The 16,227-nt window shown below is 40.9% G+C and overlaps 1 protein-coding gene across 1 annotated transcript in view; it reads left to right on the plus strand.

The window, feature by feature from the left end:
• ngfra (nerve growth factor receptor a (TNFR superfamily, member 16)) overlaps positions 1 to 15,580 on the plus strand; it is a 34,121-nt gene extending 18,541 nt beyond the window's left edge. The window contains exons 4-6 of the mRNA XM_032537029.1: positions 3,692 to 3,932; positions 5,528 to 5,733; positions 11,763 to 15,580. Coding sequence (XP_032392920.1) covers positions 3,692 to 3,932; positions 5,528 to 5,733; positions 11,763 to 11,815 — 500 coding nt within the window. The 3' untranslated portion in view covers positions 11,816 to 15,580. The remainder of the gene's footprint in view (positions 1 to 3,691; positions 3,933 to 5,527; positions 5,734 to 11,762) is intronic.
• The last annotated feature ends 647 nt before the right edge of the window (positions 15,581 to 16,227 follow it).

Below are 16,227 nucleotides of genomic sequence, written 5' to 3' on the forward strand. Positions count from 1 at the left end.
TTCACTATAAAGACCTCAATGGCTCATAAAAATTAATCTTTTTTTCTCCCCCTCTCGTCCACACCCTGCTAATAAACACATCCCCCTGCACACACAGCCCCACGCTCATAAAATCCCAGGCTAGTTTTATTTTGTTTCATGAGTGTTTTAAACCCACTGAAGCCAAAATTAAATTGTTAAAGCTCCACCGCCGCTTTTTAGCTCCCATTCTATTCCAGTTGAGGTATGCAGCCTCTGGAGCCCCCGGTTTATCCTTTGGTATACAGCCAGTTGTGTTTTCTACATCAGCCTTGGGAAGAAGAGAGAAAGCGGGGGAGTTACAGGAAAGATGTAGTATACTGTACTTAAGCTGTAGCTTGGTGTTGAGTCAGTGTTATGTGAAGCAGACTCCCAGGAGAGCCGTCATCTTGGCTCATAATGAGGAAGACAATTTACGGCGAGTCCTCAGGTGTGACTGATGGATATAGACGTCTGCATAGAAAGAACATGTCATTGCACCAAAGAAAGGCACTCACAGTAGTGCAGGATGAATGATAGCCCAGTGTGGGAAAGGAAAGGCCTCTTTGACAAACTGCATGTAAAGTCAGACCGTCTGCACACTTTCACACCTTCCCATTCACAATTTATTCTATTTGCAAGCTCGTGTTGCATTGCTAACACCATTAGCCAGCCCTGCATTAGCTGGGTGATGTATGGCGGAGCTGAGGAAACCTGACTACATCCCAGGAAAGGTCAAGAAATGCGTGTAATGCAGACACCAGTGTTCCACTCCTCTGAGCGCTCCCTCCTTTTAGACAGATCTGAATCAATAGCATCGCTTTAAATAGGCCTCTGCATCATTTCTGTGTTTCTAAGTATGGCATGCACATGTGGTGTATTCTTCTGTCCGTGAAAGATACAGTACTTTCTACCATTTCAGTAAACCAATTCCCCCTGGCCCTCCGTGGGGCAGGAATGCCTCGTCATCACCACGCAGGCAGAGAGACCAACGGCCAGCAGAAGTTTTTTAAATATGTCCACATAAGTTGCCCATCAAGGTCCCATCGGGCTATTAAAGCGAGTAACTGCGTGTAAATTATGCAACAAATCAATGTAGAAAAAATTGACTATCTGCCATGTCAGTGAAAAGAGAATATACTGGACGTGTAGACAGCCTTTGCCTGTGATGGTTGCTGAATTTCTTCTTCCTGTTATTTGCCCTCATCACCCTCTTCAAATTCTCCATTTAAAAGTCAGAGCAGATAATTAGCTTTTCTGCTTAGAACAAACATTTAGCATACACAATAGTGTTGCTGAGAAACAGTAGGTGTATACCATCATGCACAAATATTAGGTGACAGCTGTTAAATGTAGCTATAAAACGTTTCTGTGCTTTTGGTTTTAGTTATCCATGTTTTGAGATATCTTTCTCCGAGATAATGAAAAATAATACACAAAACACACTGTCAACAGTCTTCATACACACTATTTCTTTGGTTCAGAGTAGTTCCAATAAAAACATCTTGACAGTGAGGTCTGTGGGTCATCCAGAGTAACCAGGACATCGTTCCTGGAAAGACACACTGCTGTTGAATTATTAAAACGTAATTTTTTCAATCCTGTGAGAAGCACAACTCAATTTATTTTACCTCTATTGAATTGGGGTAGTAGATGTAAGAGGTGATTATCTGTTGGAAACCTGGACAAATATGAAAATTACTTGAGGCGCTAGCCTCGATGCCCATGAATGTAAATTAGAAAATGTACATATTACCAGTCACTAGGTTTTTTGAATTTCCGCTATGATTTAAAATGACACTAATGTGTATACAGTCAGTTATACTTACTTTTGAAATATGTTGTAGATTGGAAAAAGGGATCTAGTTTAATTTATATAGTAGGTGTGAGTATTAAAGATACTGCATGAGTAAATGTAGACTGAAATGAACAAACATTTAGCATACACAAATTTGTAAATGTAGAATGAAATCTAGTTACAACACATGGCAAGCAGTTAGGGATCCATTTCACTTGCTATAATCATCCCACTATAGAGTTTAATCCCTAAAAAAAACGGAACAATTGTAAAGTAGGACGACCCCTTAATAATTTGGGATGGAGCGTCCCAGTCTTTGGCCTCGAAGGAAGCCTCGGGGGTCTCCACAGGGTTAAACCTGAGCGTCTGTACAAAGCTAATGAGGAGCAGCCTGAGGTTCTGCTGGGAATTACAGGCTCAGATCTGAACCAGGCTGCACATTCTCCATCCCCACTAGGCTGCTGAGCTCAGAGGAGTTTGGGTTTTGGCTGGACAGGCCCTCTTCTCTCCTGCTGTACCGTACCCTGAGGGAGCAAATAATATGCAAACAATTCTTTCAGACTTTCTACCATCTGACAGAATCACTGCAGTTAGTTACAGGCGTGTAATATGACTAGGACTTGTAGGAGAGATGTGATGGATAAACTGTGTTTTCAGGACAAGTCATGCCCATCAGAGCGGGCATGGCGCTGCTGCTGCAACATAGGAAATTACACTGTATCATTACTGGAGCGCACAAAGAGAGAGGAAATAGGACAATTTATGAAAATGACTCCTCTCGCCAGGCTTCGCTTTGATAGAAACCAGACCCGTCCAGTAGCAGAGCCTTCCTGCCTCTCTGGCCTCAGCAAAGGCTACACTCAAAGTGATGACCTCCCTAAAGCCCCCGACTTTGTTCTTCATGGATCCATATGGCCTTGATGTCATGCAATGAGCAGAGATCACTTAGATGGGGACGTGGTAAAAAGAGACCTGGCTTGCAGGGCACTGGCCTGGTGTGTGGTGGGCTGGTGGGGGACAGATATTTGCCCCCCTCGTCGAGGAACATTCCTTTTCTTTTTGCGCACAACAACTCAGCCAGAGCCCATCTGTCTATCTGAAACAGCTGCTGCATGTGTGCAGTGTATGAGACATCTGGTTGGGGACTTGGCGACTAAAACCCGCAACAAACAATCTCTTAGAGAAAATATGAAAGTGTCTCGTCAGGATTTCTTGTTTTTTTAATCATGCAAGTGGCATGGCTCTGTGGATGGAAATGTGGGTTGGTTGGTACAGACTGAAATATCTCACAAACTGACTGGATTTAAATTTGGTGCATACAGTATATTCATGGTGCCCAGATGATGACTCATAAGAACTTTGCTGACACCTTTTTTATTTTTATCTTGTGAGAGTACGAGTTTTGACATTGAACATGAATTTGAAAAACATTTGGTACAGGTTTATGTTACTCAGGATGAAATGTACTTTAATAACTTTGGCATCCTCTAAATTTTCATGGTAGCACCATCATCACATTAAACTTTGTGTTTTGTGCCAATTAGCAAATGTAACCCGCAAACCCACTCAATTAAAATGGTAAACATTTTAACCAATTACCCTTCTACTTAATTTAACTTGAACATTATGCCTGCTAAACACACGTTAGGAAGTAACTAAGAACATTTACTGTATTACAAGTAAAAACCTGAGGTATTTTTTTCCTTGAGTATTTCCATTTACTAATTGATGATGTCTTATTATAAGAAAAGACTTAATTGATTCTAGAGCTACCCAGTCGGCAAAACAACATAGCCTCACAGAGCTGCTAGAATGGCCGTAGACTTAACTTTGTCTCCTTCTCAGTCACATCTAGGCATGTCTTTTCTCACAGACGCTCCCTTTTCTCCCACACAGATCCTCTGCTCCCAACATACATCTCTCCCACCTCCGACATGGGCCCGTCTGCACCCTCCTTCACCAATTACTTCCTTCCCGATGGCTCCGACAGCCCGCTACCGGGAGGACAGACGACCACGTCCAGCGCCGGCTCCCCTCGCTTCCTCGGCCACGGTCTCAACGAAAACCTCATCCCCATCTACTGCTCCATCCTGGCCGCCGTGGTGGTGGGCCTCGTGGCCTACATCGTTTTCAAGAGGTCAGTTTGTAGAAAAGAACGGGATGAAAAGCTGCTTTGTGGTTAAAGACATTAGCACAATTGGGTTTTGCACCTCAGCCGCAATATAATCTAGGACAAAGAGGGTGATGGAGATAGTGGCCTGCTGGGTGGTGTTGGATAGAGCGACAGATGTTGCTCCAGGCTAAAAAAAAAAAAGCCAGGAAAGTGGTGAAATATTCAGGCCTGCCATGGTCAAAGAGTTTTTGACCCACTTCTAGAGAATCACTCGAATTTACAACAATGAGCTTTTCAAAAAAAATAAAAAATAAATAAAAAATAAAGGTCACAACACTTAATGCATTACAAAGGTCACACACAAACACATTAATGAGGACATAAACCACACGCATGCAAGCACTCATACAGACAGATACAAGCTCGGGATGAAGCACATCTAAAACAAGTAAACAAGCTCATTAGTGGAATTGATTGTTTGAGAAGTGCCGACCGGGGGAAATTCGAGTGCCAGAGTCACGCACACATCTGGCTAATAATACTCATGTAGTTATCGTCATGCAGAAAGCAGACTGCAAATTATGTGAATGAGGTGTTAAATATACTGTAGAACTCAATACCTAATCAATATTTTAATTGATTCATGAGTAATTCATCTTTCAAAAAGAAGCTTTAGTAGAAAATTGTAAAGCTGTGTAAATGTAATGTAAATGTGTTGTGAACTTCTTATGAGCATCTTTTTCTTTAGATGTAATTGTACAGTTTACAATGAAAACTATTTAAAATTAAAATTCATAGTAATTTCTAAGAACAGGGAGTTCCTGACGTCAGACAGAGGTAGACAAAAGCAGCCTTCTCATTTCTAGCGGGTGACTGTTGACCTTGCCAACTGGCACTTGGATTTTATCCGCTGTAGTCAGCTAGCTAACTAAGCTAACGTTAGCTCCATGATTTGATTGAAAAGAATGCGGTTTGCACCTAGATGTTTCAAGCTCACTTGTTTTAAAGAATCTTGTAAAAGGGTTTTTTAATATCTTCTTGAAGGCTACAGTAAATACATGCTATTGTGCTAATAAACTGATGCTGTGCTGCATACCACAGTGGAAAGGCAGCATCCTCATCTGATAGTTCATGTAGAAGACATGTTAAAGAAACAGCATTGTTCTTGTATTGCAGTGTGCAATGAAACATCATACTTCTACCATAAGCCTGTTTGGCTTCTTACTGTACATACTTTCGTGTATATATGTTTGTATTTTTCCTTTTAATGTCAAGAGAAAAGGCTTTTAGGATGAGGACTAACTGATGCATTCTGCAAACATGGCATGCTCCATGTAATCCAACATAACCTGTAACCTGCTAATGCAATTAGCTGCTCCCTTGGAAACACTGTTATTGTAGCTGCAATAGTTAGCCAGACATGCCAACGTTTGCAGCTTATGTTAGAGCAGAAAAACAGTTTTTTGCTCATGTGGTTTAGTTTTCAAAAGCATACAAATGGTTAAGATCTTTCCTGGAAAAAGCAAAAGAAAATATACCTTTAAGTATATGTGAGTCTGCTCTACCACTGAGCCAACCCGGCCACCGCTATCCTCCTTTGACTTGCCCTTTCTCCACAGGTGGAATAGCTGCAAGCAGAACAAGCAGGCAGCTAATAACCGTGCAGCTACAAACAACCAGATGGTGACACCGGAGGGAGAGAAGCTGCACAGCGACAGCGGCATTTCGGTGGACAGTCAGAGTCTGCAGGAGCAGCAGCAGCAGCAGCAGGCCCAGGCTGAGGTCCAGGCTCAGCCCTCACACTCACGCACACAGGAACAGATAGGTAAGCATCAAACTCATTCTTTATTTTTGTGATTAACACAAGTATGATTTTTTTTAATGATGGAACCAGAGCATTGATTAGAGCTGGGCGACCATCCACTATTCTTGTAACCTATTCAAGTACATTCAATTTACATAACCAAATATCACAAATCTATTTGCTATAATGTGATGTACACCAAGTTATTATTTACAACTGTACAGTGTAATGCAATCCAATCCAATTGTCTACTTTTACTATGCCTATAATGATCTTTTTTTTGTCACTATCATCAAATGATACATTTTAGCATTGAGGATATAGTTAGTAATGGTGTTTCTAATTTAACTAAGCAGCAATTAACATATAATTAAATTGACACATTTTCGATAAAGTCACCAAAAGTCTTCATGAGCATCATGAGCTTCGAAAAGACAGATGTTATGGCAGGGTTGTCGTTTTGGGTGGCGTTTGCTTTTAAAGCAGTACCTAATAAAGTGTGGAAAATATTGCAATCAATATTGTTATATGGATTTCAATCAAATGGCCCAGTCCCAGCATCAGTTACTGTAACTAAACCCCAAGGCGTGTCAACACTTTTACATCTACTATATGTTAAATATAGTCAAGATTCCAAGCCCCGACCCACGACTTTACTTTCACAACCGAAACTCTAACTTAACATAAGACACTGCTCCGAGCTTGAATACATTCCTCCTTGACGCTGTGATATTCTAGTTGTCCTTATCGATTACATCAAGATACTCTGATTTTGTGTGCAGTGGTTCTCCAGCAGTGTGAAAGTCTTTTCCTCGGAGCAAAAGACATTTCTGGGTGTTGCGATCAAAAACAATACATCACCTATGCACAGGACACCTAGCTGCCAAGAGCAACCAAATTGTACATGCATGATGTATTAGACTGCAGGAATGTAGAGAATATGCACCTGTAGTAACATGAACCTAAGGTACGTACTGAACATTGGTTTGGCTGTACGCCTCCTAAACAGAAATGTTGAGCTATGCCATCAGCATGAGGCTGAAGAATTCAGCGCTGACAGACGTTGACACAGTTTCTATCTTAGGGTGCAGTACATTTAAAAATTGTAATGTATAAGGAAAGTACGTAACTGCATATGTTTGATCTATACTTGCCTTTCCTACTCTCACTACTCCTCTGTATCTATATTTGTCTCTGTTTGACTCTTAAAGTATTTTGGGTGTTTGTTTTAGGGACAGACTTTACAACGTAGTGTTACACACCAGACAAAAGGTTTAGTGAGATTAACTCAGTATATCATGCTTGACTTGGAAGGATAAAACCAATATTATGCACTTTAGAGACCTATTATGAAGCAATTTACCATTAGCTTAATTTACTTCTTTCGGTGCAGTGCAGTGTATTGTTGTATTGCTTTTAACGGTCTGTATGTACAGTATTTTGCACATTTTCCCAATCACTTGTACTTAATCATGCATTTGCATTTAAAGGATAAGACATGCTTTATATTGTTAAATGCCATGAAAAGACCAAAACCAACTACTCCTACTTTGACAAAAAGAGAATAATTGGTGGATTATGTATTCATATTTTTATTTCAGACCTAATAGCCGCCCTTACACTGGGTTCCAACACACATAAAATGAGGCTTGGTGCATTGTCGGGAAACTGCAGAGTGGCTACAAAAAGAGGATAACCTTTAAACAGCTTGGAGAATAAAAGAAAGCGCTGCAGGAATACGATGTGACCTCAGAGCAGTCTACCTTCCTTCAATACTCAAATAGCCCTCATATTAAAGAGATGAAACTATCGCTCTCACTCGAACTGTACACGTAAACCTGAGAGCCATTTTACCTGGAGAACTCTCAAGTTCCGTCATGATCTTGTTATTGTTATAGTTCTTCATGCGTCTGTCCTAGATGTTCTCTCTAAGGATTTCATATGTTTCCTTCCTAGTCTTGTTATGTTGTTATGAATTATAGTAAAGCCTCGAGAATGGTAACGTAGGAATAATAATGTGCTAACAAGCCATTCAGCCGACACATCCTCCCTTGAACAATCAACATCACTGTGTCTTTTTTATACCCATTACATTCTAATGACGCTTGGGAAAAGCTTATTTTGTTTTGTTTGAGTCCCTTTTTCTATTCTTTCACTCAACAAATACAAAGCCGGCTGAACGGCAAAGAAAAGAAGGAATTTCTTTTGGGGGAACAGCTTGGGATTGGTTCATTGAGAAGATGAGTGCCCAGTTAACCCTATCGCCTCTTTACCTAATTGTCTCATTAGCAGGTGTTTTGAGACGGGATCCAGGCCCGGACTCGCTGCTTTTCAAAATCTGATCCAGTGCCAGCGTTTAGCACATGCTAATTGGCATTAGCAACGTCTGCGGGTGCGGAATCCATTAAAATGGCAGCAAATGCTCTCGTGCTGGGGGCCGTTGGTTCTTCCACAACCAACTGGTTCTGTTAAAATACGCCAGAGGGTGAGAATATGCACAATAAATCCACGATAATCGCAGGGGGCTTCCTGTTTCCAATGAACCATATTTTACTGCTGGCTGAAATAATGGGAACACCTCCAGTCAAAACAAGGGAAACAAGCCTTTAAAAAGAGAAATAGAGCAATGAAAATGTCTTGTTTTTTGACTGACAACATTCAGAGAGGGTATTCCCTGCATGGTGATCACTGGTGAGGGAGCTCCTACATAAAGAGTGCTCGGCTTCATTTCTGTCTGCTCATCTCCATTAAAAAGGACCGTCTATCTGTGCAGCACTCCTCCTTGCCTGCTTCCCCCTCTAAATCGTGCATATTGAATGTGTTTAAAATTTAAACAAGACTAAGCCCTTACTCACATCTCCCATCCGTGCATTACTGTCCTGTGTTTGACCTCACAGTCCACACAAAATAGAATCAAGGCAAATGTCAGTCAAAAAGAAATTTGAAGGAGGGTCAAATCTTGATTTTTAAAAAAAAACAGCTTGGCGTTTGTGCTTCGAAAAGTGACTGAAAATCATGCAGCAGCAACACAGATTGTTATTCAAATAAACTTTTCTATGTAGACAGCACAATGTAATGCATTCCAAAATGCACTGAGATGCTTCATGAATCATGTGGATGTGAGCCTTACTGAAACTGAGCCTGAGGGAGGAGGGTCATTATTACAGCACTGCAATTAACAGCTATAGAAGGGTTCCAGTTTAGCTTGCATTTGTGATTTTGAACAAGAGACTGAGAGACCTGCTGGAGCTCAACAGTACATCCAGTGCGTAACACTATCCTGCAGAAAGTTACAGTAATAATGTAGCTGAGTCATGTAACAATCGAGCAAATGTAACAAAGCAATTTCAATAATAGAGGATGGATGACTTAATTTATCCCCCATTTTGATAAAACTTCTTTGTGTTTAAGTATTCCCATCCTTGTAGGGTGACACCAGTAGAAACACAGTAAGCAGTATTATTTTGCCTTGATCATTTAGAGGTGATGGGATTCACATGTTCTGTCCTTACTTACAGTATGGCTTGCAGTTCATATGCCCAAGGGTTCCAAAGCCAGAGCTTAGTGACTCAGGAACTACACTAAAGAACTAGAAATCCCTTTTTGCACCTTCCTTTTTTGCATTCCCACTGCATCTGGAGAAGCGTGAGTTAAACTGGGCAAAGTAGTTTGATAACAGATTGATAAATGATAGCGCTGTGTGAGAAACAATTTCTTTTGTGTTTTGTATTTACAGTTACCCAGCTCTGATGGCTGAGTAGATGTGAAGCGGATCACAATCATGGAAAACTGTAAAAAAATAGATTTTTCAATTTTGTTAACATTGCAAGATGGGGCGTTTGTGCTGCATTCATGTAGGGTCGGAATAATTGGAGAAATTTGTTCCACAACTGGGAACATTCACCCTGCTTTAACATTGTGAGATAGGGCATGCATTGGCGGAGTTCTGCGCGCTCCATGTGCCCTTCTAGATTGTTTTTTGTCAAAGCATTTCTCGTTGGAAAACGAGAAGAAGAGATGTCCTAATCACATTCATTTCTCCTGATGCCTTAAAATCTGAAGAGTCTGATCAGATATTTACTTTTGTTCCATTCAGATCATTTCTTCCCCCTACATAATACAGCTACAGTACATAGTGCTTGCTTTAGGTAACAATAACCTTAACCCAAATGACTAAAGCCATTTATTATATCTGACAGCAGAAAAAAATAATACAATTTCAAGAAAATACATGGAGGCCTTTGGGGAGTGAGCACAGAGACAAAATAAACTACATAAATATATATATTTAAATAAACAAAACTAACTTAAGCAATAACAAAACGATACTGTGTTTATGTGGGATCCAATCTCTCAGGGGCGGCTGTGGCTCAGTGGTAGAGCGGTTGCCTGCCAATCGGGAGGTTGGTGGTTTGATCCCCGCCCCTGCAGTCATTGTCGAAGTGTCCTTGGGCAAGACGCTGAACCCCGAGTTGCCACCGGTGCTGTAAAAGCGCTTTGAGCAGTTGCTAAGACTGGAAAAGCGCTATATAAATACAGCACATTTACATTTACATTGTAGAAGCAAATTGAGAAAATAAGTTTTCTGGGTCTTTAATAGTTATTAACATGATATTCCACAATACTTCAGAGAAAGATGCAAATTAGCGAAAGGGTTGGAGCTGTGGTGGGTAAGATGTGACTGTGCCCAGGGGCTCATTGAATTATAAGATGTACATGGAATTTGGGGTTTAAATGGAAAAGTAATAAAATAAGTTGTGCAGTGAAGCACTGTTTCAAGGGAGCGATTAGTAAAGTAACAAAACAAGTATTATATTTTTCAAATTAGTACAACAATCCCAACGTCTATTCAATTTTCCCCGGGAGTTCTTGTGATTACCATGAAACCATCTCAAATTCAATCCCAATCAGCAAATTAAAAAGCTTTTATCGTGGCTTAGGGTCCAATCAGGATTGCCTGAATGTGCTGATTAAAAAAGAAAGACAGGAAGAAAGTTGGTAACAAAGCTTTGCTGTGAATTCACATTTCAGGACAGACTGAACCGATTCAGTGACAGACAGCTTGTATTGATTGTTGGAATGAGGTTTGACTGAAAACATCATACAGCCATGTGGCCACTATTATCACCGCTGCCTCCAAAACGAGGTGCAATAAAACAGAAACAGTTGCACGGACGGCAGAAGTACAGGTGCAAGCCACTGATCCTGTTCCTGTGCGTTACAGATTGCATTGGCCAGCAACTGTGTCTCTCTGCTCTTTGTCGCTGCTGATGCCTGTCGTGTCTGTTTAGACTGAAAGGAAGAGAGAGGAGTGCCATGGACTGTGGCCGTCACTGGACAGAATCAATGTGGTTAGAGCCAGTGAGCAGAGAGGCACAGTATAGCACTCAAAGTGTATTTTTATATTATAAAAATGTGTGGGAGAAGATTCTCAGGAAGTGAAAAGGAATGAAAACCGAAGGAAGGTATGACATTATAACTTTACAAAAGAATCCCCCTCTTCTAAAGCTTTCAAATAAACCATCTTGTACACTTCCCTGGCACGAGGATGCATTGATACTAGAATACACCCACCGGACTCGTGGGTCCTCTCAGAAATGCCTCTGCATTCCCGAGGCGTTTCCATGGCTTCCCTCAATGGAAAACAGGTTAAGAGGTTTGTGGGAAAAGAGTGCATTTGTCTCCCATCCTCATTCGGCTAATGACTTCAGTTTAGGAGGTTCAGATTGAGTGAGTGAGTGAGTGAGTGAGTGACACCACAGGGCCCCCTGCAGGGAAAAGTGTGATTGGCAGGTTTTTTTTCCATGCAGAAGGTTTTTGGTGGATAGGAAGTTCTAATTGTGGACAGAGAATAACACTGAAAAACATTCAGTCAGTAATCAAGGTGGCCTTAATCAAAGGACTTCCCACTTCCTAAGAAGAGCTGCTCAGTAAGAATATGCTTAATTGTGTAAGAAAATGTTCATGAACCATCACTTATTTAAATATCACCACATGTCAGCTGTATCTTCTCCCAGGGCCTGATATCCATTTTTACTTTCTCTCTGCAGTGGTGAGGGTGGACGGCGGCCCCCAGCCTGACACGCCTTCCCATCAAGTCTAAAGGAAGAAAAAGAAGAAGAAGAGGAGGCGTCAGAGCTAAGGACGGGGAGAGGAAAGCAGGGACTTGGAACTGTGGACCAAAAAGAAAGCAGGGGCGACGACCACATGGAAACGTAAAACTGACAGATTCATATCTGAAGTGGACAAAGGAGCAAAGACTTGTATGGACCTTTCAGCACCTTTGGGCGAAAGTCTGACTCTTCATCCCTGCGTATAGAGTCCAACACTATCAATCAGTGTGCAACTGGACACAACTTCTGTGGCAATATCAACCAATATCTGTACCAATGTGACTGCAGATACATAATCATAGATAAATGCCAGTGCATCTCGTATTAACAGACTATTCCAGTATCTAATGACGTAATTCTCACTAACTGCCAATTTAGTCTTCTCAGCGCCTTCTTAAGCTTTACATTGTCCCCTTAATTTCACAATTACTCGCCATGAAACATATGTGCCTGACAGGTAAATAGGTACAAAGGTTCTCCATTATCTCCTCTTTCTTTTCCTTGTGCGTCAAAGAGACTTCCTTCCTCAGAGACCAGCTCTTTTTTCCCTCTCACATCTTCTTCTGTGGCGTCCCACTCTCTGATAATCCTCTGTCTCTCTCCACACAATTCCTTCTATTAGACCCCCGCCATCAGCTGCGATACAAAAAGCAGCGGGGGAGCCATGACTCACTCCCGACACTTCTTCTGAAGTTTAATATTCTTTTATCATTTAACCACAGACGCTTTTCATGGCATGTTGTCTTGTAAAATGTTTCATTGTCTGAGATTGGCTGCACCGGCTGATGCAAATGACTCATACAGTATTTGAGAAAAAGGTCAATAGCTGTGCAGCCCGCTCGCTTATCAACTGTTTTTTTCTTTGGGTGAGATGCATCTTCCGGAACCCAAAGTTGACCCTTTCACAGCGCCTCCAGGGATTGAATTTCTTGCTTATAATGTAACACACCCTAATGTTTGTCTCCTGTTTGTGGTGCATTACTTTCATTTTGTGGCTTGAGTTACACGGCTGATTCAGCAAGGTGCCTCCATGGCCCTAACATAAGAGAAACATATCCGGACTATGGGGCTCTGCTGACTCACTGTCCAATGACGTCATCAGTGACCCAGTATACAGAGCTGCTTATTAAACAGATGCTTTAATGAATTTGGTACTGAAAAGAAAAATGTACAAAAAGGAATCCCATTTGTCGTTCATTACGCTTACTGAGTGGGAAATTGGGACACCCCTCAGAGGCACCCACCCTTCTCCACACTCAGTCTTACAGTCTTGCGTACGACTCTGTCTGCGTGATAGAGCCTGATAAACAGTGCAGAGGCGCTAATGCATCGGTGGCGGCGGCGCTCATGTCAACACGGGGCCCATTAGATAGACTTCCTGACAGGCAGGTAGTAATTACCTCAGGGTTTCAGCTTCATTTACCCTCGGCTAGGCTCGGCTCAGCCACTTCTCATCGGGATTAATGCTGTGGACAACAGAGGGGCGACACGGCTCTCGTTGAAGCCTCAGCATGACATTACAGATCCCTTATCTAAGTCTGAAGTCACTGACATTTACTATATCGGCATGGTGATATAAAAGCACTTAGTTTCAAGGCAAGGTGGCACCTTTTATCACGCAGGACCACTTTACGCTGCCTCCCTCCCGGTGCTTGCAGTAACTATAAAAGCAGTTGACATACTGTAGATATAAAGTAAAAGAAGTATACTGTGGCGGAGTTTGACTGCACTGCTTCAAAATTCATTCCTACAGAAGCGTGTACTTTCTCAGGGTACGTCTACGTTGTGGTGTGACTGAAGATTATCGAGAGATTTATAGAGGATTTCTGTAAACAACCTATAGATGTATGATAGAGTAGGTCGGTAAGTACAGATATAAAGCAGCTGTTGATGTTGAAAAACGACAAAGATACAGGTTGATATGCCAATTAGCTGATACCGACATGATTCAGACACAGAATTTAAAGACATAGTTTGACATTTTGGGGAAAAAAAAGTTGTTCACTTTTTTTTCTCAGACTTAAATAAGAAGATTGATACCACTCTCATGTCCTGCCAGCATTTGGTTAGCTTAGCTGAGCATAAAGACGGGAGTAACAGCTAGCCTGACTCTGTCCAGAGATTACAAAATCCACCTAGCAGGACCTTAAAAACTTACTCATTACTACATTATATCTTTGTTTAATACAAAAAATACAAGTGTAAAACTCAACATGTTTGGTGATAAGCTGGACCATAACTTCTTGACAAGGTGTCTATCTTCTCATGTAACTCTGGCAAAGAAAGCAAACACCTGTACGAACTAAGACATGTTTACTTGTCAGCCGAGTTTGTAGAGTTTATTGAGCAATGGATGGATAACACATGTCTGGAAGACCGAGGAAGTGAGTCAATAAATCATGTGTGACGCTGCATGGATCGGTCGCATGGTCACCAACATTTCAAGACAATTAGAAAGTTTGTGGTCTCTTCGCTTGTGATTCATCTGGAATCAGTGCAGCGATATGAATGGAAACCAATAATGCTGTCCCCACACACACACACACACACACACACACACACACACACACACACACACACACACACACACACACACACACACACACACACACACACACACACACACACACACACGATTCACTCCTCTACTGAGAGAGCCAGTGTGATTCATCCTGATCATAGCTGTCGTAATATTGTCATAGACATTAAAGCAGACGCTGCTACAGTATGAGTGACCAGAGTGTTGATTTAAAGAACAGAAAATCCTCGACTCTGTGTCCCCCTGAGGCCTAATTGACCGTCGAGCAGCGCACTCGTCCACCCTGAACAGACATATTCTCTTGCTCTCTAGCTTGTGACGTGAGACACACAATGGAAGAATGTACAACCGGAATATAAACAAAAATATGCAAGACACATTCAAGGATAAGGTTTATGTTTGCCCTCATTCTGTTGTAAATGTGTCTTTCCTGTTGGTTTATATTCTGAATAGTATTACTTTTTCGAGTCAGTATTTTTTCTAAATATGTTATTTTGTAGCACTTATTAGATGTAATATGAATGCACTCAAAGAGTGTACCACAGTTCAAGTGCCTGTGTACAGTGTCAGGTCTTTAACTTCACAAGTTCGACTATATTTTTTTTGGCAGTTTTTCCACTTATTTTATGTTTTTTTTTGTGCATTTCTTTGATATGTTGAGAGCTAATAAAGGTTTTTAGTAAACATAATTCAGATGAACTTTGGAGACTCAAACAAACTGTATAAACCTGGCACCAATATAGAGAGACTTACACATAGTTTGCCAATGAAGACATACGGTATGTTAACATGCTATATATACTTGCAACTAACAGGAGGTTTGTGTAGCAGTACAGAAACATATACATGACACTTGAGACGTCTACCCTAAAACCCACATATGCTTTTAGTCAACAGAAATCACCTCTACTGTGCAGAGGATTTGCATGTACAGTAAGTTTTATCATGTAACTCCAGAGGCGACGAGACAAGTAATCTGCCGTAATGTGAAAATCATTACAAACTTGAAACAGATGGATCAGAACCTGCTCCTGAAAAAGCTGAATGTCACCTGTACTTAGCTACTAATGAAAAATTCATTGTGTAAAAATTGAATTTCTTAGAGTTGATACAAGATACAAAACTACACTATAAAATGTAAAAAAACAAAACAAAAATGTGTGCAACTGAATACAATAAATACATCCATAATACAATAAACAGAGAAGTCATTGCATTATGTCTCCCATTTGTCTTTGTAGCTAAACTAAGGCTGGCTATGATTAAATGCACAAAGCAATGTGATGTTAAATGTGTTAAAGGAACAGTGTGACATTTTGTGAAATACGCTTAGGTTTTCTTCTCATATTAAAAATACCAAAAAGGTATGAAGAGATCATCCGAGGGTTAGAGAAACCTCTGTAAGCTCGACTCTAATGGAGAAACATTTGAAATGATTCAAATTATTACCAAAGTCGACTGTAAAAACCTCAAAATTGAGAGGAAATGTCCACTGCACGTTACACACAGACTTGATGTTAGGCTAAATAAAAGCACTTTCAGTATATTTCCCCCCTATTTACAAAACACCCAAAAACATTTGTGAAAATTACCTCAAGTAAATGAAAATAAAATGCTGAAACCAGAAAAGTATGGCGTGGCAGAGTGACAGCCAAACCACAATCAAAAGCAGGAACATGTGTGTGTGTCCACTGTACCCAAAGTGTGGTTCCCTGCAGTCTTACACACACCGCCACTTAAACATTCTGGAGTCCAACAGCGTATTTCCCTGCTATACTACATGGATGGGTCAAACCATTATTAGATGAAAAAATATCTAAGAAACATCCCCAACTGTTAAATCTGGGATGAGCTCCCAGTAAG

Source organism: Etheostoma spectabile, chromosome 15, assembly GCF_008692095.1.
Source record: "Etheostoma spectabile isolate EspeVRDwgs_2016 chromosome 15, UIUC_Espe_1.0, whole genome shotgun sequence".
Classification (NCBI taxonomy): Eukaryota; Metazoa; Chordata; class Actinopteri; order Perciformes; family Percidae; genus Etheostoma; species Etheostoma spectabile.